This window comes from Cetorhinus maximus, chromosome 6 (genome assembly GCF_964194155.1).
Source record: "Cetorhinus maximus chromosome 6, sCetMax3.hap1.1, whole genome shotgun sequence".
NCBI lineage: Eukaryota > Metazoa > Chordata > Chondrichthyes > Lamniformes > Cetorhinidae > Cetorhinus > Cetorhinus maximus.
In genome coordinates this window covers 93,847,727-93,873,082 of record NC_135884.1, presented here as the reverse complement: position 1 = coordinate 93,873,082, position 25,356 = coordinate 93,847,727, and the positions used below count along the sequence as shown (strand labels likewise).

At 45.9% G+C, this 25,356-nt stretch overlaps 2 protein-coding genes across 18 annotated transcripts in view; one reads left to right on the top strand and one right to left on the bottom strand.

Moving 5' to 3' along the window:
- The first annotated feature begins 511 nt into the window (after positions 1-511).
- On the top strand, positions 512-15,788 carry LOC144681918 (uncharacterized). Of its 7 annotated transcripts, XR_013576875.1 has the most exons (4): positions 4,368-4,476; positions 9,876-11,644; positions 13,738-13,914; positions 15,309-15,788. XR_013576875.1 is itself a non-coding variant. In XM_078544077.1 (3 exons), the coding sequence occupies exons 2-3, from the start codon at positions 9,985-9,987 to the stop codon at positions 13,746-13,748; spliced, it is 1,671 nt and encodes a 556-aa protein (XP_078400203.1). In that variant the 5' UTR covers positions 518-855; positions 9,876-9,984; the 3' UTR covers positions 13,749-15,266. The 7 variants fall into 7 exon arrangements, 4 of the variants coding, with proteins under 4 accessions (XP_078400201.1, XP_078400203.1, XP_078400204.1 ...); XM_078544077.1 differs by lacking the exons at positions 4,368-4,476; positions 15,309-15,788 and adding an exon at positions 518-855 and having other exon boundaries at positions 13,738-15,266; XR_013576874.1 differs by having other exon boundaries at positions 9,876-13,914; positions 15,333-15,788.
- An 8,362-nt stretch (positions 15,789-24,150) lies between these two features.
- hsf4 (heat shock transcription factor 4) overlaps positions 24,151-25,356 on the bottom strand; it is a 96,363-nt gene continuing 95,157 nt past the window's right edge. For all 11 annotated transcript variants that reach the window (XR_013576879.1, XM_078544098.1, XM_078544095.1 and 8 more), the window contains one exon: positions 24,151-24,977. Coding sequence is in view for 10 of the 11 variants with exons in the window: in XM_078544098.1 (XP_078400224.1) it covers positions 24,817-24,977 (161 nt within the window). In the remaining variant the exon portion in view is untranslated. The remainder of the gene's footprint in view (positions 24,978-25,356) is intronic.

Genomic DNA, 25,356 nt, shown 5'->3' with positions numbered 1-25,356 from the left:
GGGAGAGGGTTAGTGAGGGTGGAGAGGGTTAGTGAGGGGGGAGTGCGAGCAGTGTTTGTGTTGGGTTAGTGAGGGGGAGTGGGAGCAGTGTTTGTGTTGGGGTTAGTGAGGGGGAGAGGGTTAGTGAGGGTGGAGAGGGTTAGTGAGGGTGGAGAGGGTTAGTGAGGGGGGAGTGCGAGCAGTGTTTGTGTTGGGTTAGTGAGGGGGAGTGGGAGCAGGGTTTGTGTTGGGTTAGTGAGGAGGGAGAGGGTTAGTGAGGGTGGAGAGGGTTAGTGAGGGGGGAGTGGGAGCAGTGTTTGTGTTGGGTTAGTGAGGGTGGAGAGGGTTAGTGAGGGGGAGTGGGAGCAGTGTTTGTGTTGGGTTAGTGAGGGTGGAGAGGGTTAGTGAGGGGGAGTGGGAGCAGTGTTTGTGTTGGGTTAGTGAGGGGGGAGAGGGTTAGTGAGGGGGGAAGAGGGTTAGTGAGGGGGGAGAGGTTCTCTGTCAGTGAGAGTCCCAGGGCTGGGACAACCTGTGCTGGGTGCCGGCGCCGCTGTTCGAGCTGGATCCGCCGGGGGCAGCAGAGAGCCGGCAGCAGTGACAGGAAACCCCGCGGCTGCTCTTGGCTTCCTGTTTACGCGGGCCGGAGCGGGACGGAGCCGAGCAACCGAGTCACGAAGTCGGCTCCAGCGGCAACATTCAGCGGCTCGGCCGACACCCCAGGCCGGCCTCCCGGGCACCCTGTGAGCCTCTCGGGCCTCCCCGCCCCGGAGCAGAGGAAGAGAGAGTCGAGCGGCAGGATAGGCCGCGGCATTGGGGGGAGACGGGGCCTGGCCGGCGCTCGGAGCCGGAGCTTCCCCCCCCCCGAGGAGCCAGCAGGTACCGCCGGGCGGGCGGCGGGGTGCGGGTGAACCGGGAATCGAGTGATGAGGCCGATGGCTTTGATACCGGGGGGGCCCGGGATCTAGCGGCTTTGGATGGGCAGCGGCGAGGGAGGAGGAGGCGGCGGCGGCGGCCATTGTCCTGGGCCTGGTGGAGACGGCGCTGCCCGGCCCGGCCGGCACGGATGGAGGGAGGGAGGGGACCGGGTCCCCAGGCGGGGTGGGGATCGGGTAAGGGCCCGGCCGGCCGGCCGGCGGGAAGGGGGTCAGGCCAGGCCGGGCAGCCACCGCCACCTTGCTCCATACGGGGCGCCATGTGCCAGCTTCACTGGGGCAGCGGTTGCTCGGTGTAACCTGAGCCCCATGTGCCAGAGTGACCCAGTTAAACACTATTGCCCCTCGACCCCTGGCACCTGTGCACTATTGCCCCATGACCCCTGGCACCTCTGCACTATTGCCCCTCGACCCCTGGCACCTCTGCACTATTGCCCCTCGACCCCTGGCACCTCTGCACTATTGCCCCATGATCCCTGGCACCTCTGCACTATTGCCCCTCGACCCCTGGCACCTCTGCACTATTGCCCCTCGACCCCTGGCACCTCTGCACTATTGCCCCTCGACCCCTGGCACCTCTGCACTATTGCCCCTCGACCCCTGGCACCTCTGCACTATTGCCCCTCGACCCCTGGCACCTCTGCACGATTGCCCCTCGACCCCTGGCACCTCTGCACGATTGCCCCTCGACCCCTGGCACCTCTGCACTATTGCCCCTCGACCCCTGGCACCTCTGCACTATTGCCCCTCGACAGCTGGACTATTGCCCCTCGACCCCTGGCTCCTCTGCACGATTGCCCCTCGAGCCCTGGCACCTCTGCACGATTGCCCCTCGAGCCCTGGCACCTCTGCACGATTGCCCCTCGACCCCTGGCACCTCTGCACGATTGCCCCTCGACCCCTGGCACCTCTGCACGATTGCCCCTCGACCCCTGGCACCTCTGCACGATTGCCCCTCGACCCCTGGCACCTCTGCACGATTGCCCCTCGACCCCTGGCACCTCTGCACGATTGCCCCTCGACCCCTGGCACCTCTGCACGATTGCCCCTCGACCCCTGGCACCTCTGCACGATTGCCCCTCGACCACTGACACCTCTGCACTATTGCCCCTCGACCCCTGGCACCTCTGCACTATTGCCCCTCGACCCCTGGCACCTGTGCACTATTGCCCCTCGACCCCTGGCACCTCTGCACTATTGCCCCTCGACCCCTGGCACCTCTGCACTATTGCCCCTCGACAGCTGGACTATTGCCCCATGATCCCTGGCACCTCTGCACGATTGCCCCTCGACCCCTGGCACCTCTGCAGGATTGCCCCTCGACCCCTGGCACCTCTGCACGATTGCCCCTCGACCCCTGGCACCTCTGCACGATTGCCCCTCGACCCCTGGCACCTCTGCACGATTGCCCCTCGACCCCTGGCACCTCTGCACGATTGCCCTTCGACCACTGACACCTCTGCACGATTGCCCCTCGACCCCTGGCACCTCTGCACTATTGCCCCTCGACCCCTGGCACCTCTGCACTATTGCCCCTCGACCCCTGGCACCTCTGCAGGATTGCCCCTCGACCCCTGGCACCTCTGCACGATTGCCCCTCGACCCCTGGCACCTCTGCACTATTGCCCCTCGACCCCTGGCACCTGTGCACTATTGCCTCTGGCACCTCTGCACTATTGCCCCTCGACCCCTGGCACCGCTGCACTATTGCCCCTCGACCCCTGGCACCTCTGCAAGATTGCCCCTCGACACCTGGCACCGCTGCACTATTGCATCTCGACCCCTGGCACCTCTGCAAGATTGCCTCTCGACCCCTGGCACCTCTGCACGATTGCCTCTCGACCCCTGGCACCTGTGCACTATTGCTCCTCGACACCTGGCACCTCTGCACTATTGCCCCTCGACACCTGGCACCTCTGCACTATTGCCCCTCAACACCTGGCACCGCTGCACTATTGCCCCTTGACCCCTGGCACCTCTGCACTATAGCCCCTCGACCCCTGGCACCTCTGAATTAATTCCCCAGGCACCTCTGCACGATTGCCCCTCGCCTCATGGCACCTCTGCGCAATTGCCCCTCGACACCTGGCACCTCTGCACTATTGCCCCTCGACCCCGGCACCTCTCTAGTATTGCCCCTCGACCCCGGCACCTCTCCAGTATTGCCCCTCGACCCCTGGCACCTCTGCGCTATTGCCCCATGACCCCTGGCACCTCTGCGCTATTGCCCCTCGACCCCTGGCACCTCTGATTTAATTCCCCAGGCACCTCTGCACTATCGCCCCTCGCCCAGGCCCCTCTGCCCGCTGCTGCCCCCCGGCCCCTCTGCCCGCTGCTGCCCCCCGGCCCCTCTGCCCGCTGCTGCCTCCGGCCCCTCTGCCCGCTGCTGCCCCTGGCCCCTCTGCCCGCTGCTGCCCCCCGGGCCCTTCTGCCCGCTGCTGCCCCCTGGGCCCTTCTGCCCGCTGCTGCCCCCTGGGCCCTTCTGCCCGCTGCTGCCCCCCGGGCCCTTCTGCCCGCTGCTGCCCCCGGGCCCTTCTGCCCGCTGCTGCCCCCTGGGCCCTTCTGCCTGCTGCTGCCCCCCGGGCCCTTCTGCCCGCTGCTGCCCCCCGGGCCCCTCTGCCCGCTGCTGCCCCCCGGGCCCCTCTGCCCGCTGCTGTCCCCCGGCCCCTCTGCCCGCTGCTGCCCCCGGCCCCTCTGCCCGCTGCTGCCCCCGGCCCCTCTGCCCGCTGCTGCCCCCGGCCCCTCTGCCCGCTGCTGCCCCCGGCCCCTCTGCCCGCTGCTGCCCCCGGCCCCTCTGCCCGCTGCTGCCCCCGGCCCCTCTGCCCGCTGCTGCCCCCGGCCCCTCTGCCCGCTGCTGCCCCCGGCCCCTCTGCCCGCTGCTGCCCCCGGCCCCTCTGCCCGCTGCTGCCCCCCCCCGGCCCCTCTGCCCGCTGCGGCCCCCCCCCCCCGGCCCCTTTGCCCGCTGTGGCCCCCCGGCCCCTCTGCCCGCTGCTGCCCCCAGCCCCTCTGCCCGCTACTGCCCCCCCGGCCCCTCTGCCCGCTACTGCCCCCCCGGCCCCTCGGGCCCAGCACCTCTGCACTGTTGCCCTTCGAACCCTGTCGTACTTGCACACTCTTGTCCTATACTTTTATTAAATATTGTTATTTACTTTTTCACAGCCACTACCCCACATCCCCTGCCAGCGCTGAGATTTTTTGTGTGTAGTTGAGAAAAGCACAGAAATTCTCAATTAGGCGAGGTACAGAGGCAACCATTGGAAAAATTATCCTGTATTTTTAAAGCTGTAGTTAGAGATAAATAACACATATAATGTTCTTTGAAGAAAACTTTTTGTGTAAAGTATAGAGTCCTGTAGCCAACAATGAAAAAGATCTTTCTTTCTGAAATTGTTTAGTGATTACAGTTATAACCATGTGTTTACTGAAGTTGAAACCCTGTTTGATGCTTCAGCACACAGGAAAGCATTGAAAAGATGACCTGAGTTTTCTGCTCCGCCTCCCTACAGTTCCCCACCCTGTTCATTTCAACGGACAGGAAAGTCGTGGGCTGGCAAATGCAGAAGTGGTAAGCCCCCAGCCTCTGTGTCTGGCAGGCCCCTTGCTGTGCCTGGCTTCCATTTATCAAGAGTGAGGAACAAATTTGTTCCTGCTCCTAATATCAGTGTTCAATGCTTGTCAAAAACCATACCAAGCACTGGCCCTCTGATTTGCATTTGCAGAATGGCATCGGTTCCCTGTGGCAGGAAGGTGCAAATCAATGCTTGGCTAAACAGCAGCTCACTGAAGCAGGAACTGCTGGTTACCTTATTTGACTTGGAGTCTCCCAGCTGGTTTTCATAAGCTGCTTTGTGACCAGTAAATAATGTAACAATACCTCATTTTATAGCACTGCCGTCTCCAAATTTAATATTCTTTGCACTAAAAAATTGAATTGAGTAACACAAATAATTGTAACAGGAAGTTAGTGCCAAAAAAAGGAATAATCAGATATTGTGAATTAGCAGCTACATTAAGAGTAGTCCATGGGAGATAAACCAACATAAAATCCCATTTCAAATGAAACCTCTTTTTGGCAGCTGAATTAGAAACTTTCATTTCACTTCCCTCCTGTTATAAACCGTAGTGATGTAATTCAGGCTTCCTCCCAGTAGAAGGCTGTGCATCATATTAGATCCTGTTTAATCATTAGGCAAATTGAGTTGAAGACAACAAATCATCAGTAATAAAAGCTTTTGTACCCAGAGAAATTCAAATGATCTCATGCCTACAGCTCTAAGCCAAGTACAGAACAATTTTATTGATGAATGGATCAACACCCTAGACGCCATTGAGGAGAGTAGCAGAGTGATTACGGTACTGCATGAGTAACCCAAACAACCACAAGTTCAAATGCCACCTTGGCAGACCCAAGATATGAACTGTAAAAAATGAGAATTTGTGGGTTTGCATCAGAAAGAGATATGACAGTTGAAGCTGACAGAGACAATTGTAGAAACCCAAATAATTCATTAATATCCTTTAGGATAAAGAGCACCCTGACTCTGTCTGGCCCGCCCAATTCTAATCCACAGATTGTGATTCTTAAGAACAGTGCTGTGGGTGCTTAAGGCAACTACACTTGTACGATACATGTGGCACTGCCAGTGTTGCTCACATCCTGTGATGTTATGGGAAGTGATTCCAAGAAACAGATTTCTATTTTTCCTCTCTTGATTCACAATGGCTCTTGTTAACAAGCCAGCAATCATACACACTCTAGTGTTGTTAGTAACAGGGAGGTAAACTTTTCATGCTGCTGACCATGGGCACCTTTGCTGGGATTTTACACAGGGGATCTGAAATTTTCATACTGCATTCACTTAACTGGAAACAGTACAGTTAGATTCAGATTAGTCACACAAGTGGTGTATTGGAACATTAATAGTTATTGGCTTAAAAAAAGGTTTTCCTATGGCTTATTGGTATCAGTTCACTATAAGGGAAATTCCATGTAAGCCAATAAACCTACAACTAATGCTGCAATGAATCTGAAATTGTGATCACAATTATACAAAGGAGTTTTCATTCATCTGTCTGCTTTAGGCTATCAGACCTTACCAGGAGACAGTTGGTAAGATGGTTACCTCCTCCAGAGTCCATGGCAGTAGAACAGCCTACAATGCTTGAAATTATTGGAGCTGAACTTAATCAACCTTTCTTTCAAATACCTGCAGAACAAATCATTATGTTCTTTCTTTCATTCTCTCATGGGATGTGGGCATTGCTGGGAAGGCCAGCATTTGTTGCCCATCCCTAATTATCCTTGAACTGAGTGGCTTGCTAGGCCATTTCAGAGGGCAGTTAAGAGTCAACCACATTGCTGTGGGTCTAGAGCCACATAGGTCAGACCAGGCAAGAATGGCAGATTTCCTTCCATAAGAGACACTAGTGAACCAGATGGGTTTTTACAACAATTGATGATAGTATCATGGTCACCATTACTGAGACTAGCTTTCAATTCCAGATCTTATTAATTGAATTTAAATTCCATCAGCTGCTGTGGTGGAAGTTGAACTCGTGTCCCCCAAATATTAGCCTGAGCCTCTGAATTACTACTCCAGTGACATTACCACTACGCTATGGTTTCCTCCATGGCTTCCTCTTGACTAGCAGAGTTGCTGACATCCTATTTGCCTCATTTCATGATGCACTGGTATTACAGCAAGTAGTACTGGAGGACAGCCAATGTGGTACCATTATTCAAGAAGGGAGGAAGGGATAAACCAGGGAACTACAGACCAATCAGTCGAACCTCAGTGGTGAGGAAACTATTGGAAGCAATTCTGAGGGACAGAATTAATCTACACTTGGAGAGGCAGGGATTAATCAAGGACAGTCAGCATAGTTTTGTTAAGGGGAGGTCATGTCTGACCAATTTGATTGAATTTTTTGAAGAGGTGACCAGGTGTGTAGATGAGGGCAATGCATTCGACGTAGTCTACTTGTACTTCAGCAAGGCTTTTGATAAGGTCCCGCATGGGAAACAGATAACGAAGGTAAGAGCCCGTGAGATCCAAGGCAATTTGGCAAATTGGATCCAGAATTGGCTGAGTAGCAGGAAGCAGAGGGTGATAGTCGTGGGGTGTTTTTGTGACTGGATGCCTGTGTTCATTGGGGTTCCACGGGGACCAGTGTTGGGTCCCTTGCTGTTTGTAGTATATATATATATATATATAAACGATTTAGACTTGAGTGTTGGAGGGTTGATCAGAAAGTTTGCGGAAGACACGAAAATTAGTGGGGTGGTAAATAACGAGGAGGATAGCCTTAGATTACAGGAGGATATAGACGGGCTGGTCAGATGGGCTGATCAGTGGCAAATGAAATTTAATCCGGATAAGTGTGAGGTGATGCACTTGGGCAGGACAAACAAGACGCAGGAATACATGATGAATGGTCGGACCCTGGGAAGTACCGAGGATCAGAGGGACCTTGGTGTGCATGTCCACCGGTCCCTTAAGGTAGCGGGACAGGTAGATAAGGTAATTAAGAAGACATATGGGATACTTGCCTTTCTTAGCCGAGGCATATAATATGAAAGCAGGGAGGTTATGCTGGAACTGTATAAAATGCTGGTTAGGCCACAGCTAGAGTATTGCGTGCAGTTCTGGAATCCGCATTATAGGAAGGATGTGATTGCATTAGAGAGAGTGCAGAGGAGATTTACCAGAATGTTGCCTGGGCTGGGGAGTTTTAGTTATGAGGAGAGATTGGATAGACTGGGGTTATTTTCCCTGGAGCAGAGGAGATTGAGGGGGGACATGATTGAGGTGTATAAAATGATGAGGGGCATAGATAGGGTAGACAGGAAGGAACTTTTCCCCTTGGTGGAGGGATCAATAACCAGGGGGCATAGATTTAGGGTAAGGGGCTGGAGGTTTAGAGGGGATGTGAGGAAGAATTTTTTCACCCAGAGGGTGCTGGGAATCTGGAACTCACTGCCTGAAAGGTTGGTAGAGGCAGAAATCTTCTTAACATTTAAGAAGTATTTGGATGTGCACTTGCGATGCCATGGCATACAAGGCTATGGGCCTAGTGCTGGAAAATGGGATTAGAATAGTTAGGTACTTGTTTGACAGGCGCAGACTCGATGGGCCTTTTTCTGTGCTGTAGACCCCAATGACTCTACTTGAAATGGAGTTATTCAAATGTGGGCTAGCCGATCCACTATCAAAATGATCTGCCACTAACGTACCTATCTTTTACTCATGTTACTGATTCTTACCACATTTTAAAGAACTGAATCACATCCTTGTTGATATTTTGTCCATTGAAATCACATTCAGTGCTGAGAGATAGCCTTGAAGGCCCAGGTCTTGCAATAAACATTTTCACTTTCCTTTAAGCACTTTTAAAAGCTTCAAGGTTCATTTGAAGTCAGTAACCAAAAGAAGGTTAAGATAACCTAACTAGTAAAGAAATATCTTTAACATATGGATTACTTGAATAGCCTTGGTAACACCTTCATTGTTGAATATTTCTTGAAATCATTACTCCTTTTATGTATGTGACATCATATTAGGATGACAATATAATGAGATTCCCACATTAGGAACTAAATATAATAGTAACAGGTGGATAGCTGGAGTCAGATAGCACTGCTCGATTTCCACTGTTGCTCAGCAGTTGCTCCCCTGCTGATACTAATGCTGTGCCCATGGTGTTTGTGCTGCTGTGTTGAATACCATTGATTGGTGATTTCACTGTCTGCTTTTTTTTTGATAGCCATGTGACAGTTATGAATTTTAATCTGATTTGTTACCCCTACAATTGTGCATGATATGGTTATGGTCAAAGGAGGTTTGTGCACGTGGATGGCCTTGGGCAAGTTAGGAATGAGGACCAGACTGGACTTTAACCATTAGGAGAACTTGCCTTTTGTGGCTGACCTGCAAGATGATCTGGATTATGCGAAATCATAGCTCTGCCCTGGAACGAATGACAATTAACTTTGTGCCTGCAGCAACGCTAGAAACGAGACTCCACACCCTCCCCACCCCCAGTATGTGGTTCTATGGAATGGTGGAATGTGCATTCAAGCTTGTAATATAACACACCACCCCTCACCTTACCACCCAATAACTCTTCAATCTCAGCCATATTGTCAGGTTGATGAACGCTGGCAAAGGGGGCACACGTGCACCTATTGTAGGTATGGGAACAGGGCAGTCAATCATCCTTTCACCCCAAGGATGATCCAGTAACCACCAGATAAAGCTGGAAGATACCACAGTATCATTAATCAACTGTGACAGAAGTGGCATTTCACCTGGGCCACCCAAGTGGAATAGTATCTGCATAATATTCACTCCTTTTTCATACCAGAAGTTGAAGAATGCACTTGATCTGGTATCACAAACATTCTGTTCAAAAGATTGAAGTAAGATTTAAAAATCTAAAATTCACTGCATATTTCCTGGGCAGTTTCTGTACCAGCTGGTAATGCCCTTTGTTGAACGAATGCAGCACCACAATTTTAAAACAGGTTCCTGATTCAAATTGAAGTTAAGCTGGCAGGGGGAAGATTTATTGTAAACGGCCATGGATCTGAGATGAAAACACGGGATTTACTGAGGGACATTGCACTGTGACAATCCATTACTCATGGCCAGGCAGGTTTTTTCCCCCTAACTTTGCAAGTGGGTTCTTTTTCCTCATCTCCCTTTTATCCTATTTCTCCCTTTTAGCTGCTTTAATTTCTTTCTCCAGCTTTCAGGAGCCTTTTGAACATATTGTGTGGCAATCAAGGACATAATCCCCTTCCCAAAGTGTGTTATACATCTATGTGCTTTAGTGTCGCACGTTGTTCGTTCTTGCTTGCCCTCGTTCATGTTGTGTTCAACACAGCTTTGTGGAAAAATGCAATAAAAACAATTTGGATTTTTTTAAAATTAAAAAGCTAATTTGAATTTTTTTTTTCGACAGATAAGGTTGCCCAGTGCACTTTGTTCAGTGTGGAATCGGTGAGAGAAGTCCATAGTTTCGACCATTTCATCTCGGGAAGCAACTGTTTTCCAATGTGAGCCCATTCAACATGACTGAGTGTTGGGAGGAGCACCCAGCCGCCCCACCCCTGGTGGAGAACTGTATTCCTCAGAGCACCGAACGTGCCCTTGAGTTTGCGATCGTCTTCCCCACTGACGGAGCCCTTCAGCAGCATCAGCCCGTGTCAGCCGAAAGTTCCCAAAAATGCAACATGTGTGGCCAGACGATCACGCAGCTGTCAGAGCTCCAGCAGCATCCATGCTTTGTTAACATGAATCGCTTCTACCAGTGCGCCCAGTGTCAGAAGACCTTCAGCCACTCCAATGATCTCTTGCAACACCAGTGTGGCCAGGTGGAGGAGAAGCCCTTTATCTGCCATGTCTGCAAGATGGGATTCTCACAGTTGCTGGCTTTGGTCCAGCACCAGAATGTCCACAATGAGAACAATCCCTTCAAATGTACCATATGTGGTGAGAATTTCCAGCAGTCATCAGAGCTAATCCTGCATCAACGGGTTCACATTGAGGATCAGCCCTTTGAGTGCACTGTCTGCAAGAAGAAGTTCAAGGACTCGTCAGAGCTGGTGGCCCACCAGCAGTTCCACGCGCCCGAGAAGCCCTTCAAATGCAGTGTGTGCCAGAAGGGCTTCAAGAAGTCGTCACAGCTGGTCCGCCACCAATACATCCACGGTGAAAAGCCCTTCAAGTGCTCGTCCTGTGAGAAGGCTTTCCGCCACGCCTCCGAGCTGCAGCGGCACCAGAGGGTCCACACTGGCGAGCGACCCTTCAAATGCGCCCAGTGTGACAAGACCTTCAGCCAGTCCTCACACCTGGCACACCACCAGCGCATCCACTCGGGTGAACGGCCCTACGACTGCAGCGTCTGCCACAAGAGCTTCAAGCACCGCTCACACCTGGTGCGCCACATGTGCGTTCACGCCGGTGAGGACATGTTCAAGTGCGTCATCTGCCACGCAGGCTTCAAGCAGCCCGGGGAGCTGCTGCAGCACCAGTGCACGACGGAAGCCGAGAGACCCTACAAGTGCGGGCAGTGCACCAAGAGCTTCAAGCGCTCTTCCTACCTCCAGCACCACCAGCGTGTCCATTCAGGGGAGAGGCCTTTCAAGTGTACCACATGTCAGATGAGCTTCAAGCAGCTGTATGCACTGGTGCGACATCAGCGCACCCACACCGGGGACAAGCCTTACAAATGCACAGTGTGTGATAAGGGCTTCAGTGAATCCTCGCACCTCCTGTACCACCAGCACATTCACACTGGAGAGAGCCTCTTTCAGTGCACCGGGTGCCAGAAGGGCTTTAAAGACTCATCGGAGCTCTTGCGTCACCGCTGCGCCCGTGTGGAGGGCAAACCCTTCAAGTGCACCGTCTGCCAGAAAGCTTACAAGCGGGTTTCAGCCCTACAGCTCCATGAGGCGACCCATGTTGAGGAGCGGCCACTCAAGTGCAATGCCTGTGAGCGGCGCTTTGCGTGCTCCTCCGAGCTGGTGGAGCACCAGTGTCGGCCTGCCAAGGAGAAGCCCCTGAAGTGCAGCGACTGTGAGAAGCGGTTCAAGTACTCTTCAGACCTGGAGCGGCATCGGCGCGTTCACACAGGGGACAAACCTTTTAAATGCATCACTTGTGACAAGGGCTTTAAGCAGAAGGAACACCTGATAAAGCACCAGAATGTCCACGCCAGAGAGAGTCAGTGTAAGTGCACGTGGTGCGGTGAGAGGTTTACAGAGTTAAGCTATCTGCAGGAGCACTGCCTTCAACACACAGCGCAAAACTCCTATGAAAGTTCTGCTTGTGGACAGTGATTTTTCTTTTTAAATTTAGTTTTGAAAGCCTGACCTTGGCTAAACTTGTACAAACTGTGGCACAGATACATTTGTACGAGTTGACAGACAGCACTAGCCCTTAGGGCAAGGTGTTTAAGCTTTCGTGGGCCATATGGGTTACTAGTCTCCCCTCCCGCCACCCCCATTGAGTTTCAATCCAGTTTCCCATCAATTCACTGATACCAACAGATCTTTATTCCAATTTAGGATTTATCACCTATAAAGTTTCCCAACCTCCAGGTCCACAAAGTTAAGATGGGACAAACCAGCAAAAAACGAAATGTAAGTGCAAATAGAACTGAGTTGTCTGGGCCTTACAGGCCAAATTGCCAGGACTCAAGGGGATGCACATGACCTGAGTTTGGCTACCTCCACCCTGAGAGAGGTCCTGACCAATATTAATAGACCATAACCAGTTCCAGTGAGCTGTAAGTCCCATAGTTTAGTGACCTGGATTCTTCAGTCACTTCTGCCTGTGTCCTGCTGAGAATGTTCAGGCTTTTTTAATTGAGACTCGTGCCTCAGTGCACTTATTTCTTGTGTGAGTTGCATCGCCAGAGAGCAAATTCTCTCTTTCTTGTGTCTGCCACAGCTTTGAAGGTGATGTTCCAAGAAAGTGCAAATAAGCTTCTGTGACATGCAACTCCATGTGCATTGCCTCTTTGCCCCCCCCCCAACCAAACAAGCCCCCCAACCCCCAATCTTCTTCAGATCATACCACTATCCACAACGTGACCAGGTAAGGCATCAGAAAAAAAAGTTTTTGGAACATGGATGCAAAAATTGAGTCGAGCCATTTTGTTGGAATAAAGCTCTAACGTGGGAAGAATAGCTGTGCATTTTGAGATCATGCTGCTGTGAAGTGTGGGGCGTATTTTAGTATTATTGTTTTCCTACAGTGGCAGCAGTACTGTGTTTTTCCCTGCAAAGTTTGAACAGCTTTTGCCTGCAAGTGTCTCGTTGTATTCATTGGTTTGGAAATACTTAATTTACCTAATTTTCCTCCTACTCAGTACTTTGCTTACTTCCTCTGTTCCATTCTCTGACCTCCCTGCCTTGTGGGCCAGTCCTGGAGGCTTGGAGGTCGATGCAGCATTTTTCATCCAGGTTTCTACCAATATAGCTGGCTGTTAGGAAGTGCAGGAATGTGGCTTTGGGGAATTTTATTCCCCCTCTTGGCCTTTACGCATCCCCTGAGCAAACAACAGTGAGTACATGTATAATTCACATTTCCTTGGCATATTGTAGCTCCAGTTTCCTATGTCATCATGGCACCTGGATTATGTTTGCTATTAGCTGCACCTTAAGACAAGATTTGTCAATCATCTCACAATCTAGTTAATAGTTCACAAGCAAAAACAGTGGGAAATGCTGAATGAAGACATTCCTTTTGGAAAGGGATTAGATTCTTTAACCATACAATTATCTTGGGGAATAATTGGCTGTGGACTGACTGTTTCATTATATTGAAACCTAAAAATTTAATAGGGAACTTCCGTTTGGATCAGGGTTTTGTATTGATATTTAAATCAGGAATTTCTGATGGATTTTGCATGGATTTCTGTATTAAGGCGGAAGTTGAATCTGTGATCCATTGATAACCAGTAAAACGTTATCCACCCACAGACATGAAATTATTAAGAATTTGTGAATTATTTTCAGAATTCTGTGGCAAATGTGTAATTAAAAATAGGCTTTAATTTATGTATTTTCGAGTAGCATGAAATCCAGGTCTGTATTTTCACTGCTGCAACTTATTAGAATGCCAGTCCTGTTTTGTTTCTTTTTTGATTTATCAGCTTCAGTGACTTGACAGAAAGATGGTTTTATAGAGTGTGTCCTTTTTTCTTAAAGACACTACTTTTAACAAGAATGTTTGATATAAATGTCCTCATGTCATGTGTGGAAAGGGAACCATGAACAGTGTTTTTTATGGGTTTTTTGCCATTTCAACGTCTACAGTCTTAATATAGAACAGGATGGACATGAAGATACGGACACAGCAGAGCTCGCGTGTCAAGCCTCCTTTGAAAACGAACCTACACCATGGAAGGTTGGGCAAGAAGTCAGCCAAACACGACCAGTCTAAACCTTAAATACTGCAGTCTTTAAAAAGGTGGACTTTTGATGAGAAGAGTGGTATGTTGTTGCCAGTTGAACCGAGGGTGGTGTTGTTTTGTGTCATCTCCATTTTGTAAGCACTAACAGTTTGCTAATGCAGACGCTAAAAATGAAATGCAGATTAATAAAAAAAAGTAGAATTAATAATACTGTCTTATCAAAATAGTCCTCGAGCTGCCTATAGGATATCTCCACGGTTACCAGTGTTTTTTAGGAATGTAAAAGAGCCGTCTTTCCTGCTGCTGCGCATGGCTAATTGCAGAAGATAGGATTGTAGTTAACCTACATCCTTGCTGAGTGTAAAGAGAGTGTCTGATTGTAAGCCATTGAATAGGGAACTGATTGCTCTCATCAGTGGGACCTACATAACTCTTAGCATGTTAACTCTTTATTCAGTTGGCTTACCATTGAATATTCTCGTACCACAAGTGTGATGTGTTTTAAAAAAAAATGTCACAGAAGAAAGTTTTTATTTTATTACAAATCAATTTTATTTTGTTTGGGCTACCGTAAACACAAGATGGTGAGCAATTTACTTTCAGGGTTCAGATGACTGGACCATAAACTCTGCAAGCAGTTTATTGATGTAATCAGAGCCCAGAAACTCAATTGCAGCCTTCATACTCTTGCCACCTGTAATTTTTTTTAATATACATAGTCTTAATAAAGTTAAATCAATGCTAATGAAAGTTAACTAGTGCTGACTGATGTGATTACTGCGGAATAACATCTGCTTTATAGAAGAGTATAATGGAGCTATTTTGCAGTTCTCAATTAGAATTATAGAGGAATTAAAAGCATGTTCTGTGTTGTTGGTGTCTGCCACAGCTGTGGAAATAAATTCTTTTAAGTGGACAGTGTCAGATCTGAACCATCTCATGCTTTTTGATGATATTTCTGCCAGAACTATAATTATCATCAGCTTTTAATGGTCCTAATTTAACATGCAAGCAACGGGGACATAGTGCCCATCTCTCCCTGTGGTGCCTCTTCCTGTAGATCCTCCTGACAGTTGATTATTGGTGTTAGTATCACAGTGATTCCTTAATACCCCAAATATTTCTCTCCACTCCTATTTTTAGATGTTATTTCCTCTGGCTTCTCTTTAGGTGTAAACTATTAACCAGAACAGATGTTAATAAATTTCTCAGGGGAGCTGTATCTTATTCCTTTACTATCCACAGAAAACTCTTCACTGTCCCCTCAGCTCTTAATTTAGCAATTTTCATGTTTTCATATTGTTCAGTGGTTTGCAAAAATGACAACTTTAACTGATGGGCTAGACTCTTTACTGTACACATGAAATTGGCCCAAATAATACATGGTTGTATGTGATTTATTCCCATCAAATATCATCCAGGTTTCTTTTATTGGCTTGTGTATACAACTGTTTTTATTTTAATCTGTTTCAGTCTAAATTACTTCTCTACCGCCAGGAAGGACTGATTGAGGAAATTCAAATAATTGAGAATGTAAATTTGAAGAAACTGCCTCGCCAGCACATTCAGAAGTGTGGAAGGTTAACCCTAGGGCTTTTTATAGGAAGAGGAAAAACGAAGAGCTGACTCCTGCCATTCACATCTCCGAGGCAGATCTCATTTGAAGAGTTCAACCCACTGGCTAGACATGTTGCATCCTCATATTGACCTTTCCCATCATCTACTGGATTACCAAAATTCCTTCACTTCTGTGCATCTACTCACAACCCAGCACATTTGACTTGGGAAGGTCTAAACCAGCATTTCTTCAACCTGCCAGCGTTTACAAATGCAAAGATGTAATAGCTGCTAATGAAAGTTTTGTTTCATTTCCTTTGACACAAAGTTTGTGAAGTCACCTGGACAGAAATGGAACCTGACCTTGCAAATTAAAAAGAAATCTGACACACTTGATCAGTGGGTATGTGACAGAAAGTTGTTTTTAGATGATAGATTGTTTGATAGCAACTTGCAGACTGTCACCACCAAAGGCCCTGGTTTTATTTTAATAGACAAAGCACCTGAATTATGATAACAGAACTACAGCACACAAGTACAACTTTAGGTGATCTGAGGCAAAACAAATGCCATTCTTTTAAGCTGAGTACATAAATCGCCTGCATACCAAAACCAACCAATGGCCTGTGTAATGAAGCTAATGGGAAACTAATCACATATATTCCCAACACAAGAATAGGACCATACCAGTGCAAAAGAACAAAACAATTAATAAAAGTTATGCAACTGTTCAAATACATGACAAATGAAATTTAACTGAAATGTTACATTTCACACCATTTGTAAAAATATATATATATATATATATATACATAGCCAGAACAAGCCCATACAAGTTGATGGAAAATTATGGTAAGAATTTACAATATCCTGGTCAGACCATAGTTGGGGCAGTGTGTTCAATTTTGGTCGTCATGATACAAGCAATCAACTTGCATTGGAAATGAAACAAATAAGAGTAACAAAGATAAATTGAGTAAGCCTAACAAATTTGATTGAATTTTTTGAGGAGGTGACCAGGTGTGTAGATGAGGGTAGTGCAGTTGATGTAGTTTATATGGATTTCAGCAAAGCCTTTGACAAGGTCCCACATGGGAGACTTATAAAGAAGGCAAATGCACATGGGATACACATGGGTAATTTGATGAGGTGGATTCAAAATTAGCTTAGTTGTAGGAGACAGAGGGTGATGACAGAAGGATACTTTAGTGACTGGAACCCAGTGTCTAGTGGCGTACCACATCTGTGCTGGGTCCCCTATTATGTCATTTATATAAACGACATAGATGACTCTGGGGGGGGGGGGTAGGATTAGTAAATTTGCAGATGACACAAAGATTGGCCGGGTGGTTAACAGTGAGGTTGAGTGTCTTGGGCTGCAGGAAGATATAGACGGGATGGTCAAATGGGCAGATAAGTGGCAGATGGAATTTAACCCTGAAAAGTGTGAGGTGATACAGTTTGGAAGAAGTAATTTGACAAGGAAGTATTCAATGAACGGCATGACACTAGGAAGTTCTGAGGAACAAAGGGACCTTGGCGTGTGTGTCCATAGATCTCTCAAGGTGGAGGGGCATGTTAGTGGGGTGATGAAAAAGGCATATGGGACACTTGCCTTTATCAATCGAGGCATAGATTACAAAAGTAGGGAAGTCATGTTGGCGTTGTAAAGAACCTTGGTGAGGTCACAGCTGGAGTACTGTGTGCGGTTCTGGTCGCCACATTATAGGAAGGATGTGATTGCACTGGAGGGGGTGCAGAGGAGATTCACCAGGATGTTGCCTGGGATGAAATATTTCAGTTATGAAGAGAGGTTGGATAGACTTGGGTTGTTTTTGTTGGAGCAGAGAAGACTGAAGGGCGACCTGATCAAGATGTACAAGATTATGAGGGGCATGGACAGGGTGGATAGGGAGCAGTTGTTCCCTTTAGTTGAAGGGTCAGTCACAAGGGGACATAAGTTCAAGGTGAGGGGCAGGAGGTTATGGGGGGATGTGAGGAAAAACATTTTTACTCAAGAGGATGGTGACGGTCTGGAATGCACTGCCTGGGAGGGTGGTGGAGGCGGGTTGCCTCACATCCTTTAAAAAGTACCTGGATGAGCACTTGGCATGTCATAACATTCAAAGCTATGGGCCAAGTGCTGGTAAATGGGATTAGGTAGGTCAGATGTTTCTCATGTGTCAGTGCAGACTCGATGGGCCGAAGGACCTCTTCTGTACTCTCTGATTCTGTGAAGGTTAAGCTTTCCAGTCCACAAGAAAGTGGAGGGATGGGGAATAGTGCCAGGTGACTGGCGAACAGCTAATAAGTCCAGGCAACTATAGATCAATTAGGTTAATGTTGGCGGTAGGAAAAATATTAGAATATTTGCTTAAAGATGTAATAGAACTGGAAATACATGGAGTAGTCAGTACCATTCTAAAAAGTTCATTCTTGAAGAACCTTATCAAATACTTTGAAGAAGGAACAGAAAGGGAAGATAAAGGTAAGGCAGTAGGCATAATATATTTAGATTGCCAATATGTGGAGTCAGAACAAGTTGCAAACAGAATGGATCACAAACTAGCTAAAAGCTATAGGGGTTGAAGGTCATTACTGATTGGGAAGTGGAGTTGGATCACCTCATGGAAAGGTTTGAACAAAATTTGCACATGACATTAAATTCAGAGCCTTGTGTTCAGCTGGAACAAGAAAACAATAAACATGTAGAACAGGTGTGTGATTGGCAAACAAATTTAAATACAAGTGTGAGGAAGAATAAGGAAGCCATGAATTCCTTTGAAAGTATGTCTAAATGGGCTGGATGAACTTCAGAATCTGGGTGTACAGGTAAACTGATCACTAAAAGCGATGAGGCAGATTAATAAGGCCATTTAAAAAAACATTCATTTTTAAATGGATGGAATTGAAAAGCAGAGAAGCTATGTTAAATGTGAATGGAATCATGGTTTGACCACACTTGGAAGATTATCTCCCTTGTATCAATAGGATATAGAGACATTGGAGAAGATGCAAAATGATTAACTAGGATGACAACAGAACTGGAAGAATGTAGTAATCAGGAAAGGCTGAACAGACTGGGACTCGGAAAGAGGTCTTTAAGCTCAGGAAAGAGTTTGGTAGGGTGGATTGTAGAGAAGGTGTTTCCACTTTAGGCAAGATCAGAACTCGGTGTCATACTTATGATAGTTACTAATAAATTCAATAAAGAATTCAACAGAAACCTGTCACTTGAGAGATTTCCTATTTCACATTAATGATCAGTTTTTTGGATCAAGGTAACTTTTTACTATAATCTTTTCCAAATCCCTTTGCTTCCCTCCCTTACATCTCCACAGTTTGCCACTCTGGGACAAAGAGCAATTGAGTGCTCAAAAACCTCTGCTGCTGCCTGTCTGCCATTGGTCACCGAGGCACATGGGAATGATCCAGTGCCTCAAACATTAATTTTTCCCTTCTCCCAGCGAGGCCTTTGCTCAATACCTTTATGTGAGGACCTGCCTGGTATTGGAAATTCTTAATTTCTTCATCCACCAAGTGTTTAAAATGTGAAAGTTGCCACCACATGGTTACAACAAATAGCATAGATGCATTCAAGGGAAAGCTAATAAGTACATGGGGAGAAACAATCTAAAGGTACATTGATGGGGTTAGGAGTCTCATGTGAAGCATAAATACCAGCAGACACCACCTGTCAAGTCAAATGATCTTCTATTATTTTTAATACTTTGTAAATGCACCGCTCCTTCAATGTTGCACTGACGGGTCCAGTTAGATTGTGTTCTTAAATCCTGAAGTAGGACTTGATCCCAGAAACCCGACTCAGACAAAAGTGCTTCTAATGGAGCCAAACTGACCCCCAACACTAAAAAGAGCTGGATGTGTATCTGTTCAAGCACAAAACGAATAGGTGAAGATAATTATAGATGCAGGTGAGCAAATACTCCTTAGAACTGTGGTTCCAGGTCTATAGGACAATGTAATTGTTATCTGTACAGTTTAACCGATCAAGTCTGAATGATGGGGATATTAAAGTTAGATTGCTGTCATTTGTTCATCTTCAAGGCTCTGAAAATTTTCAATCCTCTATCCTTTTTATATGTTTTAACTGTAATCATTTCACCCCCTCAGATCAAAGTCAGCTGAGGAGAATTTGAGCCCATGCAAGTTATGTGGTCTGTTGGAAATGGCAGGCTCATTGGGCCAGGAAGCCTATCTTCATTTCATACTTTATTTTTAAATGTACCTGCCATGACTCGAGTTACTGTTACAATTTGGATTTTCTCCTATCTTTTGTCAGATTTCAAAGTGGAGAAGTTCTCATAAGCAATGCATGCTGTGAGTGAGATTGCGAGTCCTGTGACTAAATATTACTCCTGACTTCAAGCATTGTGTGCCAATATTATGCAAGATGTAGACACCCACCTGTAAGGGGGCATGAAAAGTCCCTTATGGTACAGCAAAGATTCACCAGATTAGATCCTGAGATGAAAGAGTTGTCCTATGATGAGAAGCTAAGTGAATTGGACCAATACTCTCAGGAGTTTAGAAGAATGAGAGGTGATGTAATTGAAACAAGATTCTGAAGGGGCCTGACAGAGTAGACGCTGAGGTTGTTTTCCCTGGCTGGGGAATCTAGAACATGGGCACACAGCTTCAAGATAAGGGATCGATTATTTAGGACTGAAGTGAGAAGTTTCATCACTCAGAGAGTTGTAGATCTTTGTAATTGTCCACTCCAGAAGGCTGTGGATGTTCCATTGTTGAATATATTATAAGATTGAGATCAATACATTTTTAATCTCTCAGGAAATCAAGGAATATGAGAAGCAAGCAGGAAAGTGGAGTTGAGGCAGATCAGCCATGATCCTATTGAATGATGGAGCAGGCTTGAGGGGCCAAATGGTCTACTCCTATTTCTTATGCTTTTAGCTAATGAGAGATAGGGAGAAACTGTTCCAGCTTGTAAACCGATCGGGAACCAGAGGGCACAGTTTTAAAGTGTTTTGCAAAAGAAGCAAATACTAGGTGAGAAAAAAAACTTTTTCACACAGTGAGTAGTTAGGGTTTGGAATGCACTGCCTGGAAGTGTGGTGGAGGCAGGTTCAATTGAGCCATTCAAGAGGGCATTGGATAATTATTTAAATAGAAACAATGCAGGGTTATGAGGAAAAGGCAGGAGATTGGCACTAAGTTAAAATGCTCAGAGAGCCAGTACAGGCACGATGAGCTGAATGGCTTCCTACACCGTAACAATTCTGAGAGAGACATCTTTTGAGCACAGAAAACATTTCCATATCACACATCATACAAAACAAAGTACCTTTGTGTTTCAAAGGATAATTTTACGAAGAGGGTTAGTGCAGGAGGATTACTGACTTGTTGAGAATAGTAAAGTTTGTAATTACTGTAAATATATTGATTTACTGTTCATTTGCTTGTTGAGTTAAGGCCTGAGATACTGTCTGATAGAATGTATCTCCATCTAAGATCGAGCATGACAGTGCAGAGCATGTTGGAGTATGGTTATAAGTGCTGTCGGTTCAAACCTTCAGTCTCACTACATTTAGGGAGATATCAGGCAAGTAAAAATACTCTGGATTATACAGGACATTAGATTCCGCCTCTCAGGGTGACACTACACCCAATTTATAAAACATCATAGGTTTAACAACTTTGTACTGGAATGTGTTACACAAGTATCCTGGTTCCTATGTCACTTCACGGGCAAACTTGAACAGCTAAGGCACTTTTTAAAAATGCCACAAGTAGTCTTTGACATCGCATCACATTGTGATAATAACTGAAGGGTTAGCCAGATCTTCCTCTCTCCTACTCCATTTGCAGACTCAGAATTAACATTTCAAAGAGATATTATAAAATCTTTGACCTAATTGGTGTCTGAACACAGATATTGAGTGGCAAGGTCAACTGATACAGTGAAAAAGTGAGAATATCTAGTCAGCTTCATATATTAGTCTATTTCCTGGTGTAGACAAAGGACTCCTTTAATGGTGCCACTGAAAAGATAAAATTTACATACACTTTTGTTTTGCAAAAATATAGTACAGAATTTTTCCAGATTTCAACAGCCATTACAGTAATCTCTACCAATTAAGAGGGCCTCGCGATGCAGATGGCTTTGTTTGGTGTCCTATCTTTTAGAAGAAAGGTGAGCAGTGAGTGAAATTGTCTTCCGATAGGTTATCTGACCAAGATGGACTTTACCATGATGAGAAGTCATCAACCTGAAATGTTAACTCACTTTCTCTCTATGCAGATGCTGCCGGACCCACTGTGTATTTCCAGAATTTCCGTTTCATTTATTGACTTTATCACCTTGTGCTCTTGTATCAGACACAAATGGAAAGAGTCCAGAAAGGCTGTCTCCTTCTCTTGAAGGGGATTTTCCTGACAACACCATCATTTTCTCAATTCAATCATTGTGTAATCTTAGCAAGGAGCTCCTAGCTTCAGGGATAGCCGCATTATTTCACTTCCAAGCTTTTTAGTGTGAGAAAAGGGAATATTATATTCAACAGTTTTCTTGTCTCCAAAATAACCAATTAATTCATCAGTAATCTCAGAGTCTTGAACACAGTTCTCCAACAGCAAGTTTCAAATACTTCACTTGTAAAACCTCAAGCTGGAAGGGTGAATAGTAGTCCAAAGCTATTTTGCCGAAAGTATGTGAGACTCATTGTTCAGGAAATGAGTTACCAGTAAAAACTTGTCAGTGTGGTTTCAACAGCCAGAACGTCAATAAGCTGCTCATTGATACAATAGTGCCAGGCTTCCTCCAGCTACAGTTTCATGGCTCACTTTGCCTAGAATATATTTTCTCATTTCAACTCTTTGTAAGTTGCACGTTTATCGTGGACATTGGGTTTTCCAATCAGAAAAATCCCAATTCAAGCTTTTGCAGAATTTTTTGTAACTACTTGATTCCAAAGATCTGAGATTGTTTCCGGAAAACTTAACTTCTATAAAAGAGACATGCTGTTGAAGCTTTTCGTCTTGCACTCATCAGGACAGTTTGCAAGAATACCACGAGTAAAGGGAATAACAATGTATACTGCTTGAGAAGAGAGTGCTGATTAGTTGTCAAGTGGACTTTGATTGGTAGAAGCATTGCCATAGGACTCATTCCAAAAAAAAAGCTGCTCCAGCTTTTTTATTGAATGTGTAAAGAATTATCACAATAGCTCGATCAAAAATAATCCAAGTGCAGTATCAATACATCAAACCCAACTCTGTCAAGCCCAGCACTTTTAACCAATGCAAGGTATATAGAATGGAAAAAAAAAACTTAGTGTCCTGTAATATACACATACAAAATTATTACTATTCTTTGACCATAGATGTGCAACACACAAACAAAACCAGTGAAGTTAACTGTCAAGCTTTTGTTCAAATCCAAACCAGGCTGGCTGACTCTGATTGGTCAAGGCATTGTCATGGGGATTGAACTGGGAATGGCTATCCGCCAAGCGTTTATTTAGTTGAAAAAGGCACAATGCATGAATGTGCTCCTGTCTGCAAAGGACAGGAACCTGTGAATGAAAATATGTAGCTTCTAGCATGCATAAGTGGGCCACATTGCAAGCCCGACTGATAATCTTAAATTGGTTTTCAGTGTAATTCTTAGCGCAATCAGGATTGTTTAGCAAGTGTCCAATCGCACAATCACATCTAATGTTGGACACTATTTTGAGTTTTGCAAGCATGGTCCGGTTGATATGGTCTGTACTTTGCCTGTTGCGAACGACCGAAGGGATGTGCTGTTTGATAAGATCCACCAGTCTACCTAAGATGACCCTGGAAGCATAAAGTGCCCCAAAAATTTGAGTAACAGGTGAGTCTAGCTGTTTTACGCTGTTACTATGCAGTAGCAACACGAGTGGTATTCTCCACTAACAGGATGCTGCTGTCGAGCCAAAAAGATGTTCTGTCTATCACACAAATGACTAATGTGGTATATGAATTTCAAGTGCTGGTGTGATGCCAGGTGTGTATGTCTCAACGACTGGCAGATCATATCAAAAGCAGGTCCCTTCGGTTGTTCACAACTTGTGTCTGTGGCAGCTGAAAAAGAACTAACCAGCCTAATCCCACTTTCCGGTTCTTGGTCTGTAGCCCTGTTGGTTACAGCACTTCAAGTGTAACTCCAAGTACTTTTTAAATGCAATGAGAGTTTCTAACTCTACTACCCTTTCAGTCAGTGGGTTTCAGACCCTCGTTACCCTCTGGGTGAAATGATTTCTCAACTCTAATCCTTCTTCCAATTACTTCAAATCTATGTTCCATGGTATTGGCCTCTCTGCAAAGGGAAATAGATCCTTCCTATCCACTTTATCTAGGCTTGCTTCTGGAAATAATTTTGTTTGTGAATAAATCAGTTGAATAGTTCAGAGTGTTACAAAGATTGCCTGGTATGGCTGATATTACCTTTCTGTTGATGCAATGTGAGACATAAGTGTAATCATCTGCATTATTCAGCAGCAAGTTTACAAGATGGGGAGGAGTGTTTACTCCATTGTATGTTGCCTCTTCTGTACGAAACATAAGATTCAGATCTTAGAGAGTGTGGGCATGCCTATGGAAACTGCCTTTTGTAGTGAGAATGGGAAAAAAAGTACTGAGATCCTGGTTCATAGCAAGGTATTATGAGCCTGCATAGAAGGGGTGCAAAGCCATTCTCATGCTGAGGTTACTTACATTTCTGTGAAACATAGGACTCATTCCAAAAAAAAAGCTGGTTCAACTTTTTTATTGAATGTGTAAAGAATTATCACAATAGCTCGAGCAAAAATAATCCAAGTGCAGTATCAATACATCAAACCCAACCCTGTCAAGCCCAGCACTTTTAACCAATGCAAGGTATATAGAATGGAAAAAGAAAACTGCTTAGTAGTGTGCTGTAATATATACATACAAAATTATTACTGCTCTTTGACCATAGATGTGTAACACACAAACAAAAATTCTGAAACAGAACCTGAAAAGATCAAATTACACACAAGGCAAAAAATAGTTGTGGACGAGATCTCTGTGCTGTTGTGCAGAACAACCACAGGCTCATTTCCTATCTGCAGGACTCCACAGAACTCTTAGTACACTGTGGGGCAGGTTCTACCTCCTGGCAGTCCCTACATTTCCCAGCCTGTAGAAGTGCAAGAATTCATTACCTCCAGCCTTCTGAAATGTGCAGTGAAGAGGAAAGTCACGGGGGGAGGAAAAAGACAAACAGAAAAGTGGTTTCCTTCAGGCAGTGCCAGTGGAATTGGCAGGAATCCACAATTCTCAGGATTCTCTAAAAGGTTCTTTTTTACCTTGAAGAGTATCTGCTGAGTGTGAGCACCACAGTAAGGGGCCGAGGCATGTGTCTCTGCCTTGTCTTGTTGATTGGGTCCAGTTTTTCTTAGAATTCCTCCTGTCCCACTTCGGTATCTGGGAAATATGGACCTGTATCCTCAGTGAGCTCATACAGGGCTGTGTCATGGTCTAGATTGGAGAGTTCATGATTTATTGGAAGGTGTGGCTCTGGAAGAAAATGCTGCGTAGTTTGAAGATGTGGCTTTCCTAGAAATAATTGGAAAGAGATCAGAGGATCACCACCCATCTCAACAAGACCCTGAAGAGCAGACATATAATTGAAATCCACTAACTGAAGGAGAGAGATGGAATAGGCAATAAAATAAATAATTATGTGGAAATTATTACCCTCCTTCACACCCTAATAGGGGACTGTCACAAAGGAGGACTCACCCCAAAATTATTTTCCTTTTCCTTAGAGTTTTAAATATAATGGGGATGACCAATACATTAATATGTGCTCTTGCCAAAGGTACTCTGAAGGGGTTGTTTGGCACCAGACAGAACAGCACACTCATTGTTCCTATGATATGGTTTATGTTTGACAAGAGACACCAATTTATCTTTATTTTTGTGATAAGTTTAT

Coding starts and splice junctions, on each gene's coding strand:
- LOC144681918 (XM_078544075.1), top strand. CDS start 9,985: ATGACTGAGTGTTGGGAGGAGCACCCAGCCGCCCCACCCCTGGTGGAG.